The sequence below is a fragment of the Caloenas nicobarica genome, chromosome 5 (genome assembly GCF_036013445.1).
Source record: "Caloenas nicobarica isolate bCalNic1 chromosome 5, bCalNic1.hap1, whole genome shotgun sequence".
NCBI classification, from domain to species: Eukaryota; Metazoa; Chordata; class Aves; order Columbiformes; family Columbidae; genus Caloenas; species Caloenas nicobarica.
The window spans coordinates 18,539,628-18,554,764 of NC_088249.1; the positions used below are offsets into that span (position 1 = coordinate 18,539,628).

General features: G+C 38.7%; 1 protein-coding gene across 6 annotated transcripts in view; it reads left to right on the plus strand.

Annotated features, from left to right (window-relative positions):
- Positions 1–9,806, plus strand: part of EML5 (EMAP like 5) — a 115,626-nt gene extending 105,820 nt beyond the window's left edge. For all 6 annotated transcript variants that reach the window (XM_065635382.1, XM_065635381.1, XM_065635380.1 and 3 more), the window contains 9 exons: positions 634–791; positions 3,104–3,218; positions 3,643–3,831; positions 4,014–4,186; positions 5,447–5,609; positions 6,396–6,499; positions 8,177–8,330; positions 9,161–9,261; positions 9,586–9,806. In XM_065635382.1, coding sequence (XP_065491454.1) covers positions 634–791; positions 3,104–3,218; positions 3,643–3,831; positions 4,014–4,186; positions 5,447–5,609; positions 6,396–6,499; positions 8,177–8,330; positions 9,161–9,261; positions 9,586–9,622 — 1,194 coding nt within the window. In that variant the 3' untranslated portion in view covers positions 9,623–9,806. The remainder of the gene's footprint in view (positions 1–633; positions 792–3,103; positions 3,219–3,642; positions 3,832–4,013; positions 4,187–5,446; positions 5,610–6,395; positions 6,500–8,176; positions 8,331–9,160; positions 9,262–9,585) is intronic.
- The last annotated feature ends 5,331 nt before the right edge of the window (positions 9,807–15,137 follow it).

The window sequence follows — 15,137 nt, forward strand, 5'->3', positions numbered from 1 at the left end:
GTTCACAGAAGTTACTAAAACAGTTTTGCTCAATAACCAGTTCCTGTTGGTTTTAAATGTATCCTAATAAATTGCCTTTAAATTTCAGAAGTAATTAAATTTATTTTTATTACCTTTCAAAAACAAGAAGCAGAAGTAAAGAACAGGCAGCTTTTAGTTCTGAGTTAAGTCAAACTGTTTTCTTCATAAACTAATAGTTAATGTAATTGGGTGAGTACGTTCAGCTAACAACAAAATGACGGCAAGCATGATGTACATAGCAAGGGGGTGCAAATTGCCTATTTGTTTGAAACGTCAAAACCGTTCTTGGCTTTTTAGTTTTTTACCACAGTTTGCACACCTGATAGGCTGAAACCATAGATAACCTTACGGCTGAAGCTTACGTCATTGCATTTCTTTTTGCCGTGCAAAGCCTGTTAGCTACAAGGATGCACATTTGAGGCTTCAAGAGAGAATAGTAGCTCATTGTTCTGTCTCTGCAGGTTCTTATTATCCCTTCCACAATTTCCTCTTCTACAACAGCAAATAAAAGCAATCTAGCCTAAATGCAAATGGTGACGATCTTTATTTCTGAATGTTTTTCTGCCTGCCTCACTCAGAATCAGATGATGAGCTTATTTTTCCCCTTTTCAGAATAACTTGACATTTACAGGTACTATCAGTGGAGATGTTTGTGTTTGGAAAGATCATGTGTTGATACGAATTGTGGCCAAAGCTCACAATGGACCTGTTTTCACAATGTATACCACATTGAGAGATGGTTTGATCGTTACAGGAGGCAAAGAAAGGCCGTGAGTCTTCTTTTTTCCTTTTTCTGCCTGCACATGTTTTCATTAAAAATGGCTTGGATTTGTGCCATCTAACACCTAGGCAGTTGAGACATCAAAGCCAGAAGAGCAGTTGGTTTTGGATCCCTAAATAGGTGGTAGGAAAAAAAGTAGACACCACCTCCAAAGTGTGGGTAAACCCCCATGAGCTTCAAGTACCTATTTTTTTTTCCATTGATTGATTGTAAGATAAAACCTAGAGTTGCTTGGATCCTGGCCTGTGTGCCTTGCTTAAGTACCTAAAGTCAAGGGAGATGAATCAGAATCTAAATGCTGTACAAGTAGTTCTTCATAATTATAACTTCTAGATAATAGTCATCTTTCTAAATCACACGTGCAAGCTTATTCAGACATTTTATGATGACTTTACATTATTTTGGTTAAAAATAATAGGCAAGTGTAAAATAATTTATGTGAATGGATTATCAATTAAATTGCATTATCGATTATGCTGCATATTACATCAGTCAGGTAATGTTCTCCAAGTACAAATACACAATTATCCAAGAGCTGATACAGTTCACTCTCCTTAAGCCGAAAAGTGCTGAACTATTACAGTGAAAAGTAGTCTTGAAACCACATTATCGTGTTACTAAATGGTTCAATGGTATTTATCACTACAGTAGTATTTTCGAGAGAAGGCAAGAACATTTAGTTTGAAATATAACTAAGCATTAAAAAGTTACCTTGTCCTTGGTAGATTACTTCCTTTTCTGAAGTTGAACTGAGGTTGCTAATCCAAGTAATTTGCACAATTGTGACTAGATAAATGGATGATAAATACTATAACAGCAGAATGCACAGCTTCTTTTAAAGGAAGGATCTGTTTAGTTATGATGACAGAGGCAAACTGTCTTCTCTCAAATCTAAGGTGCAGCAAAATCCTTTGTTTCTGGGCTTGTAAGCAAAATATCTCTTCGAGCATTTTAATTTTTTCTTATAGCCTTGCTAATGAGAAAAGAAAAAAATCATGCTTCAGCTGCAATCTGAATCTGCAATCCATCTGTTGGCACAATAGTGCCCCATTTTGCAGGACACAGGCCACTTACCTCTTTAAACAGTCCTTAAAGATCCTGGTTGATATAAAGATCCAACTGAAAACTTATTTATTCCTGTGCTTGAAAAATTTTCTTCTACTATTTATAAAACATCACCGTGATTTTATTGGCAGAAAGTTCTCCATACCATTTAGCTTCAGAGCCTCTTAACAATTAGTGTTTGACATGAAAGAAATAGTAGCAAGTAACAGTAAGAAGCAATAGTTCATCTTTTGTGGGAAAATGGCAGTATTGAAAGTATACAAACTAAATTGTACATTTAGGAAAATTGCATGTTTGCTTCTGTTTGGCATTCTTAATTGCAGTTCAACGCCTCTTTTGATAAAATCTTTTTGCTGAGTATGAAGACCAATCATATGTCAAAACAGTGCTATGAGGAAGCAAAGAATATTGCATTGGAAGGACTGGAAATTTAGAATGCATTACAGTTCTTTTAGTAATAATAGTACAAAAGCAGTAATTGTGTTTAAACTTTATGGAGTTCTTTGTCAGGGTTTGTTCAGTAATCAAAGTTGTAACACTGGCAGGTCAGTATTGTGGGACATGATATTTTATTTCGGGGAAGATTCTTTTCTCTTTGAAGACAGTTAAAATACGTCCCAGCTCAACTAGAAATGCCAGTTTTGTTTATAACTGGTTCATTAAACATTATCTCCTTTTTAGAAACTTCTTTTTAATGTGCTCTTTAATGAAATACCAGTTCTCTTGAAAGTGGGAAAATGGAAATACTTAGTGCTTTCATGATTGTTACTTATTAGTTGGGTATTTTGTGCAATTAACATTGTGTGATTTTTCTCCTGTATCTTTGTCATTTATTTCACAGTAGTAAAATACATCTTTCCTGTTTCCCCCAACTGTATTTTGGTAATCTCTGCCCGTCTTTATAGTAACATGGCAGTTTGTTCACACACTTAAGTGTTCCTTTGACTAGACAAATTACCGAAGAGCTACTAATTCAGAATAAGCTTAGCAGTGACCCTCTTTCAACTGGTTCTGTAAAGCAGTACAATGAGGAGTTTGAATCAGTATTTCTTGCTTAGCTTGGAGGCTCAGCATATTAACATCGCCTGTTCAGTAAAAACAAATGGAAACTTTAATGATTTAAAATATACTAAAATATCTCCTTTACATTACATTAAATAATATAGTCCTTTCATACATTAATTGTCTTTTTTGTGCCAGCCATTATACTCATGGTTGTTCCTGATTTCTTCGTAGTTCAAAGGAAGGAGGAGCAGTTAAGCTTTGGGATCAAGAGCTGAAACGATGCCGTGCCTTCAGACTAGAGACAGGACAAATGACGGACTGTGTTCGTTCTGTTTGTAGAGGCAAGGTAAAGTAATCATGTCTTTAAAAGAAAGCTTATAATTTGTGGATTGATCTATAGCAATAAATATATGATAAATTGCTTCCTCTTTCTCTTATACAGCAGAAAAAAAATCTACTTCAATATCCCAAAGTCTTACTTAGGGCAACATCTATGTATTTTTTTTTTATTAAAGCCTAAGGATTTCTATTTTCTTTTCACACTTCAAATATCTGACTTACAAACAATAGCTCAACCAGCATCATGATTTATATACAGCTTTCTACTTCAATAAGTCATAGAGGATTTAAAAAATAAATTATCTTTGATTATTTGGTTACTTGAGTGCAGCAAACCTTCTTCACAGAACTATTGCTTTGGATTATATCTTCATTACTGTTCATCACGTTAATGTATTATATCAGAGATAATTCTTTCACTGTTGTTCAAGGGGAAAATTCTCGTTGGGACAAGAAATGCTGAAATAATTGAAGTTGGAGAGAAAAATGCTGCATGTAACATTCTAATTAATGGTCATATGGATGGACCAATCTGGGGCCTAGCAACGCATCCTTCCAGAGACTTTTTCCTTTCTGCTGCAGAGGATGGCACAGTGAGACTCTGGGATATTGCTGAAAAGGTAAGTGTTGGAGACAAGTTGTTGTTTAGGAATAAGATGTAGTGGTTTTGAGGACTTGAAAATTGTTTTCTAATGTGTTTGGAGACTAGTGCATCAGATGGTGGCAAACTGTTAGCATAAGGTAGTTTTGAAATATGAACAAATAGAAAAATTTACTCTTCTGGGTTTTTATTTCTTCACAGAAGATGCTAAACAAAGTCAGCTTAGGACACGCAGCGCGTACTGTTTGTTACAGCCCAGAAGGTGACATGGTAGCTATTGGCATGAAAAACGGAGAATTTATTATCTTGCTTGTGACCTCTTTAAAAATTTGGGGGAAAAAAAGGGACAGAAGATCAGCGATTCAAGATATCAGGTCAGAAAATATAATACCTTTGTCTGTTATAGTATACTTTTGATTTTTAAAAATACAATTTTGTGTTCTGAGGAGCATGATTATTTTAGAGAGCTGGAATCAATGAGTGAATTGTGGAGTGTGCATGATTACTCTGATAGTAGGAATAAAAAGGAAGGAGGAAGGAGGTACGTGAAGATGAGAGACAGCAATCAGTCAAAAAACAGACAGTACCATAGGGGGAGCGTCAGATGATATTGCCAAGGATTCGTTAAAAATGCAGGATGAGTGGAGAAGTAAATGGACAATAGGGGAAGAGACCATCATGATCAGGGGGCAGATGAGAAGGTGTGAAAAGGAACAGGGTGAGATGCTGTGTAGGAGGTAAAATGAGATCAGAACTTTATAGGTGAAGACCAGATTGTGAGAGATGGTGGAAATACCTGTCTGACAGTTTACCCTTTGTTGGGTTTTGTTAGAAAGGAGTTAGCAGAAGTAAAATCTTGTTTCTGTTTCCTGAGTGAAGGACAAAACTGTTCCTTCTGTGAGATAAATTGATGGTGGTGGGCCAAGGGAAGCTTGTGGAGAGCAAAGTGGAATGAATGGGAGGAATAAGAGCAGACAGGGACCTTGCTGCAGGAAGGCAGGAGAGTCCTGCCAGGAGTTGGAGGCTTGTTGGAATCAGGAAGCTGTTGCACGGTATGTCTCAGAGATAATCGAAATAAAGAAACTTTTCTAGTAACACAAAAAGAGCTGCGAGGAATTTGTTCAGCTCATGAAGCTACTAACTAGAAAGGAAAACTGGAGGAAATAAACCACTGTGCAAAGATACATTGGGCAGATGAAAGCTTTGATTTAACATCTTTTTATTCAGTACATTTCATCTAGAAGGTCTGGCTTTTCTTCATTTACAGAATTTTATTTTTCTAGTTTGTAGCCTTGTAAGTACAGTGTTAGAGAGTCAAAGTCGTTGGGGGCATCTCACAAAGTTGTTGGGCCATTGAGATGATAATGGGATCAGATAATGAACAGAGTTATTCAGAGATGTTCCCAGTTCACTTATATGTGACAGCTGTACCAAAATTATTGCCGCCTTCTACTGCATATCCATTCCCTGAAATTTTTGTTTCAAAGTTATTTTGCTTAGCAGACAAAATACTCTGCCTCCTTCTTTAGTTCTGGACAGCAGATAACTTGAAATGCAAATTTATCTGTGCTCCTCAAGTATTAGAATCTGTTTTAAGTGCCAACGTGTGTTCATAAACCATTTTATCTGTTCAGGTTTAGCCCAGATTCTCGTTACTTAGCAGTCGGCTCCAGTGAGAATGCGGTGGATTTTTATGATCTGACGTTGGGTCCCACGCTAAATCGAGTCAGCTATTGCAAAGATATCCCAAGTTTTGTGATCCAGATGGACTTCTCTGCGGATAGCTCTTATCTCCAGGTATCAGTCATCAATTGTTCAAGATACTGAATGGAAGATGCACTCATGACAGATACATTGCACGTATTCTCCTTTGGCAACTGCTAAATTTTGTAAGGAAATGTTGCAGTAGTAGGTTGCTGATACTAGACTGTTACTTAGTTGTAGTGAGAAATGGATGATGCAAATAGTTATTCTGGGTACTAAACACCAGAAATAAGCATAGGAATGAGAAACAAATTTCAAAATCACTGTAACGTGTCTCCCTGCGTTCTAACCTCTGTGATGCTGATGGGCCGTGTTAAAAGAGGAAGGAGTGCAGACTGTCATTCTGTGAGCCCCAGGGACCTGTGAGTTCTTCACATCCCTGACCAGAATGGCAGCATCACACATCATTTCAGTGCCAGCCTTCTTAGAGCAGCACCAAAATTGTGGTGTTACACCTCCCAGCCACAGGGCTCAAGACATTTCTTAAAATAGAGTAGGCATACTTATATTTCTATATTTTATTCACATCTGAGAGGAGGAGTAAGTATCTCTCACTGTCAAATCAACATCTACAGGCTGAGATTAATACATTTGTTTCAGCTTTTTAAAATTTAAGATTTCTTATGCCTTCTCACTGTTGCTTTGTTTGTATGTATTTTTGAGAATTTTCAACTCATTGAGCAAGTTTTATTAATAGTTAAGTTACTTGTAGACTAGAAGATAAGGATCAAGAAAGTGCTTTTCAAAGCCCTTTAGAATTGTATTTTCATCTTTTCAAACAAGTTCATGTATTTTAAATTCTCTGTGGTCATCTCAAAGGTCTCTACTGGGTCTTACAAAAGGCAAGTCTATGAAGTGCCTTCAGGAAAACAGCTTGTGGACCAGGCTGTGATCGACAGAATAACATGGGCTACTTGGACAAGGTAAGTGATTCACGCATTTACACCCGTTAAAACACTTGTAACTTCCAGGAGAAGCACCTACTGTTTAAAAGCATATTTCTTCTCTTCAGTCAGATGTTTGCTTTTAACACACCTACCTGCTCTGGCAACAGATCAGGTAAGTACAGTACAGCAAAAGAAAGCACATAGCAGATTCCCTCAGTAGAACGTGAGCTGGATGACTGGTGAGGACACCTGATAAAAACTGATGTCTCTGATGTGTGCCTTTCTATCCACCGTGGATCTCTGGTTTCATATCTCGAGTAACCTCTGTTGTTTTAGTTGCACTGTGCAATTTACCTGGAATACTGCATTATTTACTTCAAAATAGCGATTTGAGGATAAGAGTACAGGGAAAATTAAAACATATCAAAATATTAAAAGACAATACAAGACTACGATAATTCAAATTTTATTTACAGTATTACACTAATGGTATCTGTGTATTAAAGTTGTTATTAACATTTGCATATTAAAAGGTATATAAAAGTACTTTAAAATACCTTAAAGTTATTACTATGTTTCATTCAAAACAGACTTAGAAATTACATGAAGAATGATACCATATTTTATTTTTATTTCGCATTTAAATAATGTATTTTATATTCTATGCAAATTTTATTTTCTGTGCCTTATTTCAGGCCACTTTGCCTGCTTTCAATTTTTGTCCTCTGAATAGCACCCTTGGACAAAAAATGAGAATGAATACATGAACATTTTCCACATATGAACCACTTTAACCAGTAATAATCCTGACTATTTGCTGCAAGACACACTAAAACTAGAAGCTTTTCAGAGGGCTCTGAAAAATTTGTTTTGCTAACTTTCTGTTTTCTGTTCGGGTAATCCATGTTTGCCACCTCTGATATGAAACCAAGAAACTCGTGTTTTCTGACCCAATTCAGTATATCTGAAATAAATCATTCCTTTTTGAACGTAGTGTACTGTGCTCTGATTTGGGGGGAAAGAATCACAGAAAAATTCCCAAATAATTCACGTATTAACAACTGAGATAGTGCTTGTTTCTGTGCATTCTTGGAAGTATGCATTTACATTTTAAGCAAAGCTGAATAAAAAGCAACTTTTCACAAAGCTTTCCAAAGGAAATTTTTAATAAATGTTTTGTTTGAAATCTTAAGATAATTATTTTTTCTGTTTAGGACAATTTCTCTCTATCTGATTATAGTGAAGAATCTTCACCGGGCTCAAGGAAGCTTTTAATCTAATTGATATGAAAATGTTACAGAATCAACAAAACATAGTTATGAGAATATACATATTTTAATTTTCCAAAAGCTGGAATGTACTCATGTAATGCTTATGCTGTGAGGTTCTATTTTTAATTGTCCTTTCTTTATTCAGTTTTTGGCAAGTGCCTTACTGGACAATATTAGGACTATTGATTTTACCTCTGCTTCTTAGTGTTGTCCTGGGCCAAGTTATTGTGGGAATTATGTCACTGAATCAGTGTCAGAGGCAATTATGGAATGATACAAAAATTAAATACAGAATAAAACCTATATGAGATGTGTATGTGTAAGAATAAAATGTAAAAATTACATTTTTATAAAACCAGTTACGATATGAGGGCTGCGGAGTACTGCCTTACTCTATGGTTTTTGCTGTAGTTTTCAAGAGTCTCTCGTTGTTCTGTTTCAGTGTTCTAGGGGACGAAGTCATTGGAATCTGGTCCAGGCATGCTGAAAAAGCTGATGTGAACTGTGCCTGTGTCTCTCACTCGGGAATCAATCTTGTAACAGGCGATGATTTTGGCATGGTCAAACTGTTTGACTTTCCATGTCCTGAAAAATTTGTAAGAACTTGTTTTTGCGTCATTACAACAAGTAGTGTTGATATTATGTTCTTGAATTGTATCTCTAGAAGACATAGGATGAAAATATTTCCTTCTCTAAATTTGTAGCTGTTAATGAGTCTGTGTAACTTTAGCTCTGTAGTCTGATAAGCGTGCTTCACCTCAGAGTTTTCCTACCATTTTGTGCAGTAGCTCCTGCTATATGCTTTCGTAGATGTTAATAGTGTGTGCCAGTCTGAATTCGCATAGTGCCTTCATACTGAAAATCTCAAAGCCCTTAGTTTTATTTATCTACATCTCCAATCTCCATTTGACAGATGAGGAACACAGCTGGTAATTTTAGTCCCATCTGTGTGTTTCCATGGATGAAGAGTTTACAGATTTTTCACTAACACTAGCACTGTTAATTTTCAAGATTTGAGACTGCAGAGTGTAAACTGCTTACAGACATATAATGACACTAATTTTTGCAGTGTTAGGAAATCTACACAAAATGTAGGAGTTAATCACGTGACAAGATATGTTTCATTTTATTGCATTAGCTTGAGTATTGTTCCCAATTTGCAGGTGCCGTCTCATTTGCTGACAATTTATTCTGCATTGCAGCTTAATAGTAGTTCCCCTTCAGGAGATCTTGCATGTTTGAAAAACCTGTATAATATTCTGAATGATATAAATAAGTGATGCAATAAAAAAAGGTAGATAAAAGCATGCATGCCCTGTTTGATTTAGGAGGCCACAGAGTATTTCGACTCTCTCATTTTATTGTTGTTTTGGTTTCGTTTTGTTTCATTTTTGGTTTGTTTCATTTTTTTGTTTATTTTTTTCAGGCAAAACACAAACGATTTTTAGGTCACTCTGCCCACTTAACTAATATTCGATTTACAAGTGGAGATAGATATGTGGTCAGTGCTGGAGGGGATGACTGCAGGTATGTATCCTTTCCATTACTGTCAAAAAGTACACGGCAGTGGACAGTCCATAACAGTATAAATATAAAGCTCAAGTTCAGAGTCTTCAAATTCTGTGTGCTTGCTTTTCTGTTTGTACAGAAAGAAATGGATATCTGCAATAAAATAAATAGCCCAGATATTAATATGAGCAGTTAAGATTTAAAATATTATAATATGTTTACATCTGTGTTCAGAGCATCATATTTGCAACTGATTTTTTTTCTTTTGACTGTATTAGCCATTTCTTTTAACAACATTGTAGTCTTTTATATCTCCTACTTAATGTCTTTCTGAAAACACAGCTTATTTGTTTGGAAATGTGTGCATATGCCTCATTGAGAGAGACATGGAGATTTGCGAAGGGGACACTGCATGAAGTACCAGGCATGAAATACCCAGGATTGCAATGTGACATTCTGCTGTGCCCTGCATGCGTAAGGAACGGTGCTGATCCCAGAGGCAGAGCAACCTGTCTCTGAACGACAACTGGAGTCTATCGGAAGGATGGACTGCAACAAATACAATGAGGCCGTTAGGGTTGCCTCAGTATCGGATAATCCGGGTTTGTATTTTCACTCACTGCCAGATGTTGAAAATGAAATATACAGATAAAAGGAAGAAGTGAATTGTTAATCAATGTACAGGTTCACAGTAAGATCCTAGCGTTTTAATCAAAAGATGCTATTTCTGACCTAGTGCTGTACATTGATCTATTTTCAGCATGAATGTTTCTCCTTTAAGTTTTGGGGTCTCAGTATCACTGAAAAAGAGTATTCCCTATTTTACTACTGAAAGAGATCATATATATTAACTCTTAAATATATAGTATTTTAATAAATCTTTAATTATTCTAATGGAAATTTCTATGACTGATCAAAAGGAAACATCATCTGGTGAAGCAGAAGATAAGAGAGCTGATTCCTTAGGATTTCGGTATTTCTGTGTTTAGAGGCCTGGGTCACAGTCATGTCTGGTGAAAGCTGTTTGATATGCATGATCTTCATGGCTAATTTAGTGTTTTTGTTGCACTTAAACATTAAATTAGTTCTGTGAGCAAAAATAGATTTGCTCTCTTTGCGAGTGCCTTGCCCACAACCTAGAAGTCTAACTCCAATTTTTGCCTTGTGAATAAAAGTATTCTCAGTGGAAGAGAGATCATTGCTGTGTTACTTGACTGGGCTGTTAGCCTCTGTGCTGGAAATGTGGACTAGGGTGAGGATTTTATAGTCTTCATAATCGATAAAGCTTGGGATGCCACCAGTTGCAAAAATAGAATTTCATAGCAATATGAATTGATTTTATTTTCTCAGCATCACAGGGGGGATTCAGAGAGAATATAAACTTTCCAAACGTTATATTTTGTACATTTGAACTTTTTAACAGAGTTAGAACTAGCTGGGAGAGGTCTCTATTCAGCTTTATGTCGCTATTGTAAAAAAATGGCCAATCATATGCTTCTTTAAACGGACCTGCTGTCACCTCTGGTGTAAGTGCATTTATTCTATCCTGCAACATAACTGAGACTCTAAGTTGAAAAGTCATTTCAGTGATAATGAAAACCTGAACAAAGCTGTATTTGGGGTACAAGTGAGGAAGATTTCATCAGCTGTTTGTCTAAATCATGTCATAAGGATGCATTGCAGACAACCTGTTTTTTAATCGGTGCAGTTAATTTTCATGCAACATAGAAGGGAACAGAAGTCACTAATTATCAGCATTACTCTCATAATGACATTCTGCTGTGAATGTAAAGCTCGTTTTCTCCATGCAAGCCAGCACTGCTTTTAACAATGGCATTTGTTTAGGTCCCTCAGTAGGCTTTGATATTATTCTACCCTTGCATTCTCTTATGCTAGATAAAACTAAAAAAGAAATAAATCTGATCTCTTCATGTAAGCATCTTGTGTGCATGCTGGTTATAGAGGGAATGGGAGGGTTTCTATGTAGAAGAGAAGGGGTAGAAAAGTTGATAAGCCAGACTGCCATGCTCTCTAGGTCCAAAAATGCAAAAATGCTTGTTATATGCTATACAGAGCTAGTTGCCCAATGGTCTTAGATAATATATTTTATATATAAAGGTCTAACAAATGTTTATTTTAAAGAAGCTGACGAACTAAAAAATTACGAGGTTTCTCAGGATGGTGGTTCTTAGCAAAGTCTTGCCAGTCACGCAGCTGCTATTTGACAGGGGCAAAGGCTCCGTGGATTTGCTCGTAAGTGTATGGGGAGATCTTGCCGGTAACGTTTTTTACTTAAGGGGAGTTGCATTTGAGAATTGAGATTAGACCTGATCTGTCTCATAACCTTGTTGCCTGCCTACCTGTTTTATGTGAAAATTAGTATCTGGCATTTAAATCTCATCTATGCCAGCGAAATCAGTTGCAGAATGCTATTCCATAGCTGTGATTCTATCCCGTATTAAACACATCTGTGCAGGACTTCTTGACTTGAAGTAAGTCCTGCCTCTGTTTTAAAGTTGCCTTTTGTTGGTTCAAGTTGGGTGGCTGTTAAGAGCTCCCTCATAGTCCATCCTACTCAGATTACCAGGTCAAAGTCCAAATTTTTCTGCCTCTTTGAGTTTTCCCCTGAAAATCCCAGTCCCAGTGTCTCCCAGCCTGATAATCTCCTGTAGGCCTTCCCCCAATGAAAGAGCTGTGTGGACTATTACGAGGTTTGTTCCTCGGATCCCCGTCACTGGCCACGTCCTCATCTCCTCCCACCCCTTCGTTAACGCTGTGCCTCTCCATGGATAATGAGTCCATTGGTGCTTTTGCCCTGAGGAGCCCCGAAGGCCGCGCCAGCGAGGCCGCCCGAGCGGGAGCTGCAGCGCGGCTGCCCTGGGGCGCGGGGCTGGTGGCTGCAGCGGGGCGCTCTGAGCGTCCACGTGCTCCTCCCAACCTCACCCCTGCTGTGGAGTGTGGGGATGGCAGCTGGAAGCTGAGGAGCTCTTGCAGAACAGAACTACCAGCCTTGTTCCTCCTACGGCAGCCAGCATTGGTAGCGTTTTCCCTGGCAAACCGCTCGGTGGCTTGCCAGGTAAAATGGGGTCAGCCAGCTGGGAATGGTCATGGATGCTGGGGAGTGAGTGGAGCCTCAGGTGCTGCTTTCTTCCTGAGCACATTTTGTAGGACAAGCCGCGATTCTGTCCTGAAGAGAACAGCTGGCTGTAAGCATGGTTAGCGACGGCAGCTCTGTGGTCTTTTGGTCTTTTTGCGTGTGATGGTGCTTGGTACTGTGCCTCATTTGCTGTTTACATGAAATGCTACTGTAGTAATTTCCTAATTGTTGCCACCCGTGCTTGAAGCACATGTAGATGGAACAGGCTGCTGGTTTCTGTAGGCGGTGGGAGCTGGTGGCTGGTTGCAGAGAAGCAGAGAAGTCAGGATGACATAACCCCATAGGACGGGTCGGGGAAGAAGCTGGAATGTGGAGGGACTGGTGACAGCCTTTTGTTTGGAAGAATCAGAGAGAAGATGAGTGGGCAGGAGGACTCTGTCCGAAGCTGGAGAAAGCCTCTTCTGTGGTTATACAGGCCCAAGGAAGGGGAAGCGAAAGTTCTGTGTATAATTTCATCACTCATAGTGAATGATTTCATTCTCTAGCTTTATTGTCTTTCTAACTCTTTCTGGCTAGCAACAAACATATATTTAGGCTTTTTAAAGTCAGCAGCATTTTTTGTAATAAAAGAAGTAAGCTAGAGAATCAATTCAATAAAAGCAAAATGACATTTCACGTAAAAAAAAAAAAAAAGCCCCCTTGAAAGCTGTTTAAATCTGCTTAGAAAAAAAGAGAATGACAGAAGGAAAATCCAGCTCCTAGGAGCAAACAAAAATTAAAAATAAACACATTTAGAACTGAAAATTTCCATAGTGTAGGAACTGAGGAATACAGTTGAGATTAGGACAGATAGAACAAATTAGCCAAACGTATTGAATCATCTAGACTTGAAATCTTAATTTTTTTCATTCTGAAGGAGACAGTCATTGTAAATGACTTTCTCATCTTGATAGGGAATGCAAGAGATGGTGTAAAACTAAAGATTAGGAAAGCCTTTCAGAAAATTAAGGCTACTTTATCACTTCTGTTGACAGCTGAGGGAAAGCACGCATTCCAAGTAATTTCTGACTTCGCTCAATATCAGCATTTCAATATTAGCAAGATTCATTTCAGAATAGCTCTGAACTTCATACAGGTCAGGTTAATGCTGACCTGGAATTGTACCAGCAGAAAGCAGACACATTGCAGACAACTTCTCTCCCAGATCTGGGAACCAGATCAAAATAAAGCACTTGAACGCCCAGAGCGGGACTGTGACGGTGTTCAGGCGCGGCTGGGTTTCAACCCGTGGTGCACGGCTCTCAGCTGCTGCCCGAGCGCCGCTGCTGGGGCTGCGGGTTTGCCGAGGCAGGCGGTGCCGTCCCTGCCGCAGCCCCTGGGGTGGAGGCTGCGCCTGCCCCGGGCTGCAGCCCAGACCGCGCTGCCGTCCCGCACTGGCCTTGCTGTGCCACAGCGGAGGATCTTGGTTTCAAACACGATTCTTACCTGGGCAAGGTGACATGTTTCCTTCTTTCATTAGCAGTGTCACAGATGCGACAAGCCTTAATCCTTAAAGATTTTTTTCTTTAAATTCCATTAGCGTAAGCTATAGACAAATGTCAATGATTTGGACAAAGTGAATCATCCTGTAGACTGCAGACAAGGAAATAATATGGCAAGTCACAAAATAAATTGCCACATCAGCGATTTTAACATCATTAGCTGTATTGCAATTGCATACTCTTTTCTTCTCATGGTTTTCTTATGCTTCCTTGCAATCTTCTCTGTTTTCCCTAAGTTTATAGCACCATTCGATTTTTGCTCATGTGGACAGATCCATGAGCTTGCCAAAGCCTGCCACGCTTTCTTCACACCAGTCACGGGGGTGTGTTACACCAAGCCCGTCCCCTTGGTTGTCCAGCTTCTGCTCTTCAGTTAACTTTGACTTCAGACTTAGGCTCTGCATATCTCATTTTGGAAAAAAAAAAATAGTTTTAGGTGTATAATATGCATAAAAGCCACAATAGGTTTCTCTGCAAAAATAATTCATAAGTAAAAATTAGTAGGTGGGCAGAACAGGTGACCACTTACTGTCCCCTTCTCGGATCAGCAACAGCACACAGTCATAACCTTCATCTGGTCTTTTGGTAACTGATAAACCAGCAATTCACTTTTTCTTTGGGAAAAAGAAAAAAAAAAAAGGCATGGAACATGTGTTCTGTTTTCCCCACTAGTGTAAAACAACAAGAAAAACTGTAAGGTCTGAGCACGGTGAAATAGGCAACTCTCATAATTTCCACTTCTTTTTGAAAGGATGGAACGTAGGATGGAGGAAACAGTGACAGGAAACCTGTAACTATAACTTGGAGAAAAGGAGAAAGGAAGGAGAACAGGAAAACAGAGGAAGGAAATCTCCTCACTGGGCAAAGGCAAGACCAGAGACCCAGCGCGGTGCTGGGTGCGGGGTCCATACTGGCAGACACGGTGTTCCCATGGGCCATGTTTGGGGGAGAGGAGAGGAGGAGAGGTTCGAGGAGAAGCTGCAGGCGGCTCCGCTCGCTCTGCTTTTGGGAAGGTGCAGCTGCTTCTGTTTGGCGTTCCTCCCACTCGGGTACCCACAGGACAGCCCCTCCGCTGCGGTACAGCGGGTAACACCGAGATCCGCTGCTGCAGCATATGCGTGTTGGTAACAAGGAAAATACTGTAAATATAAAAATGCTACGTGGTACTGAGAGCTCAGGTAAAAGTTTAAGGATGTATTTTAAAATGCTGCTCATCTTTCCCACGTAAACCAAACATGGTTTTTTTTTTTTTTAAT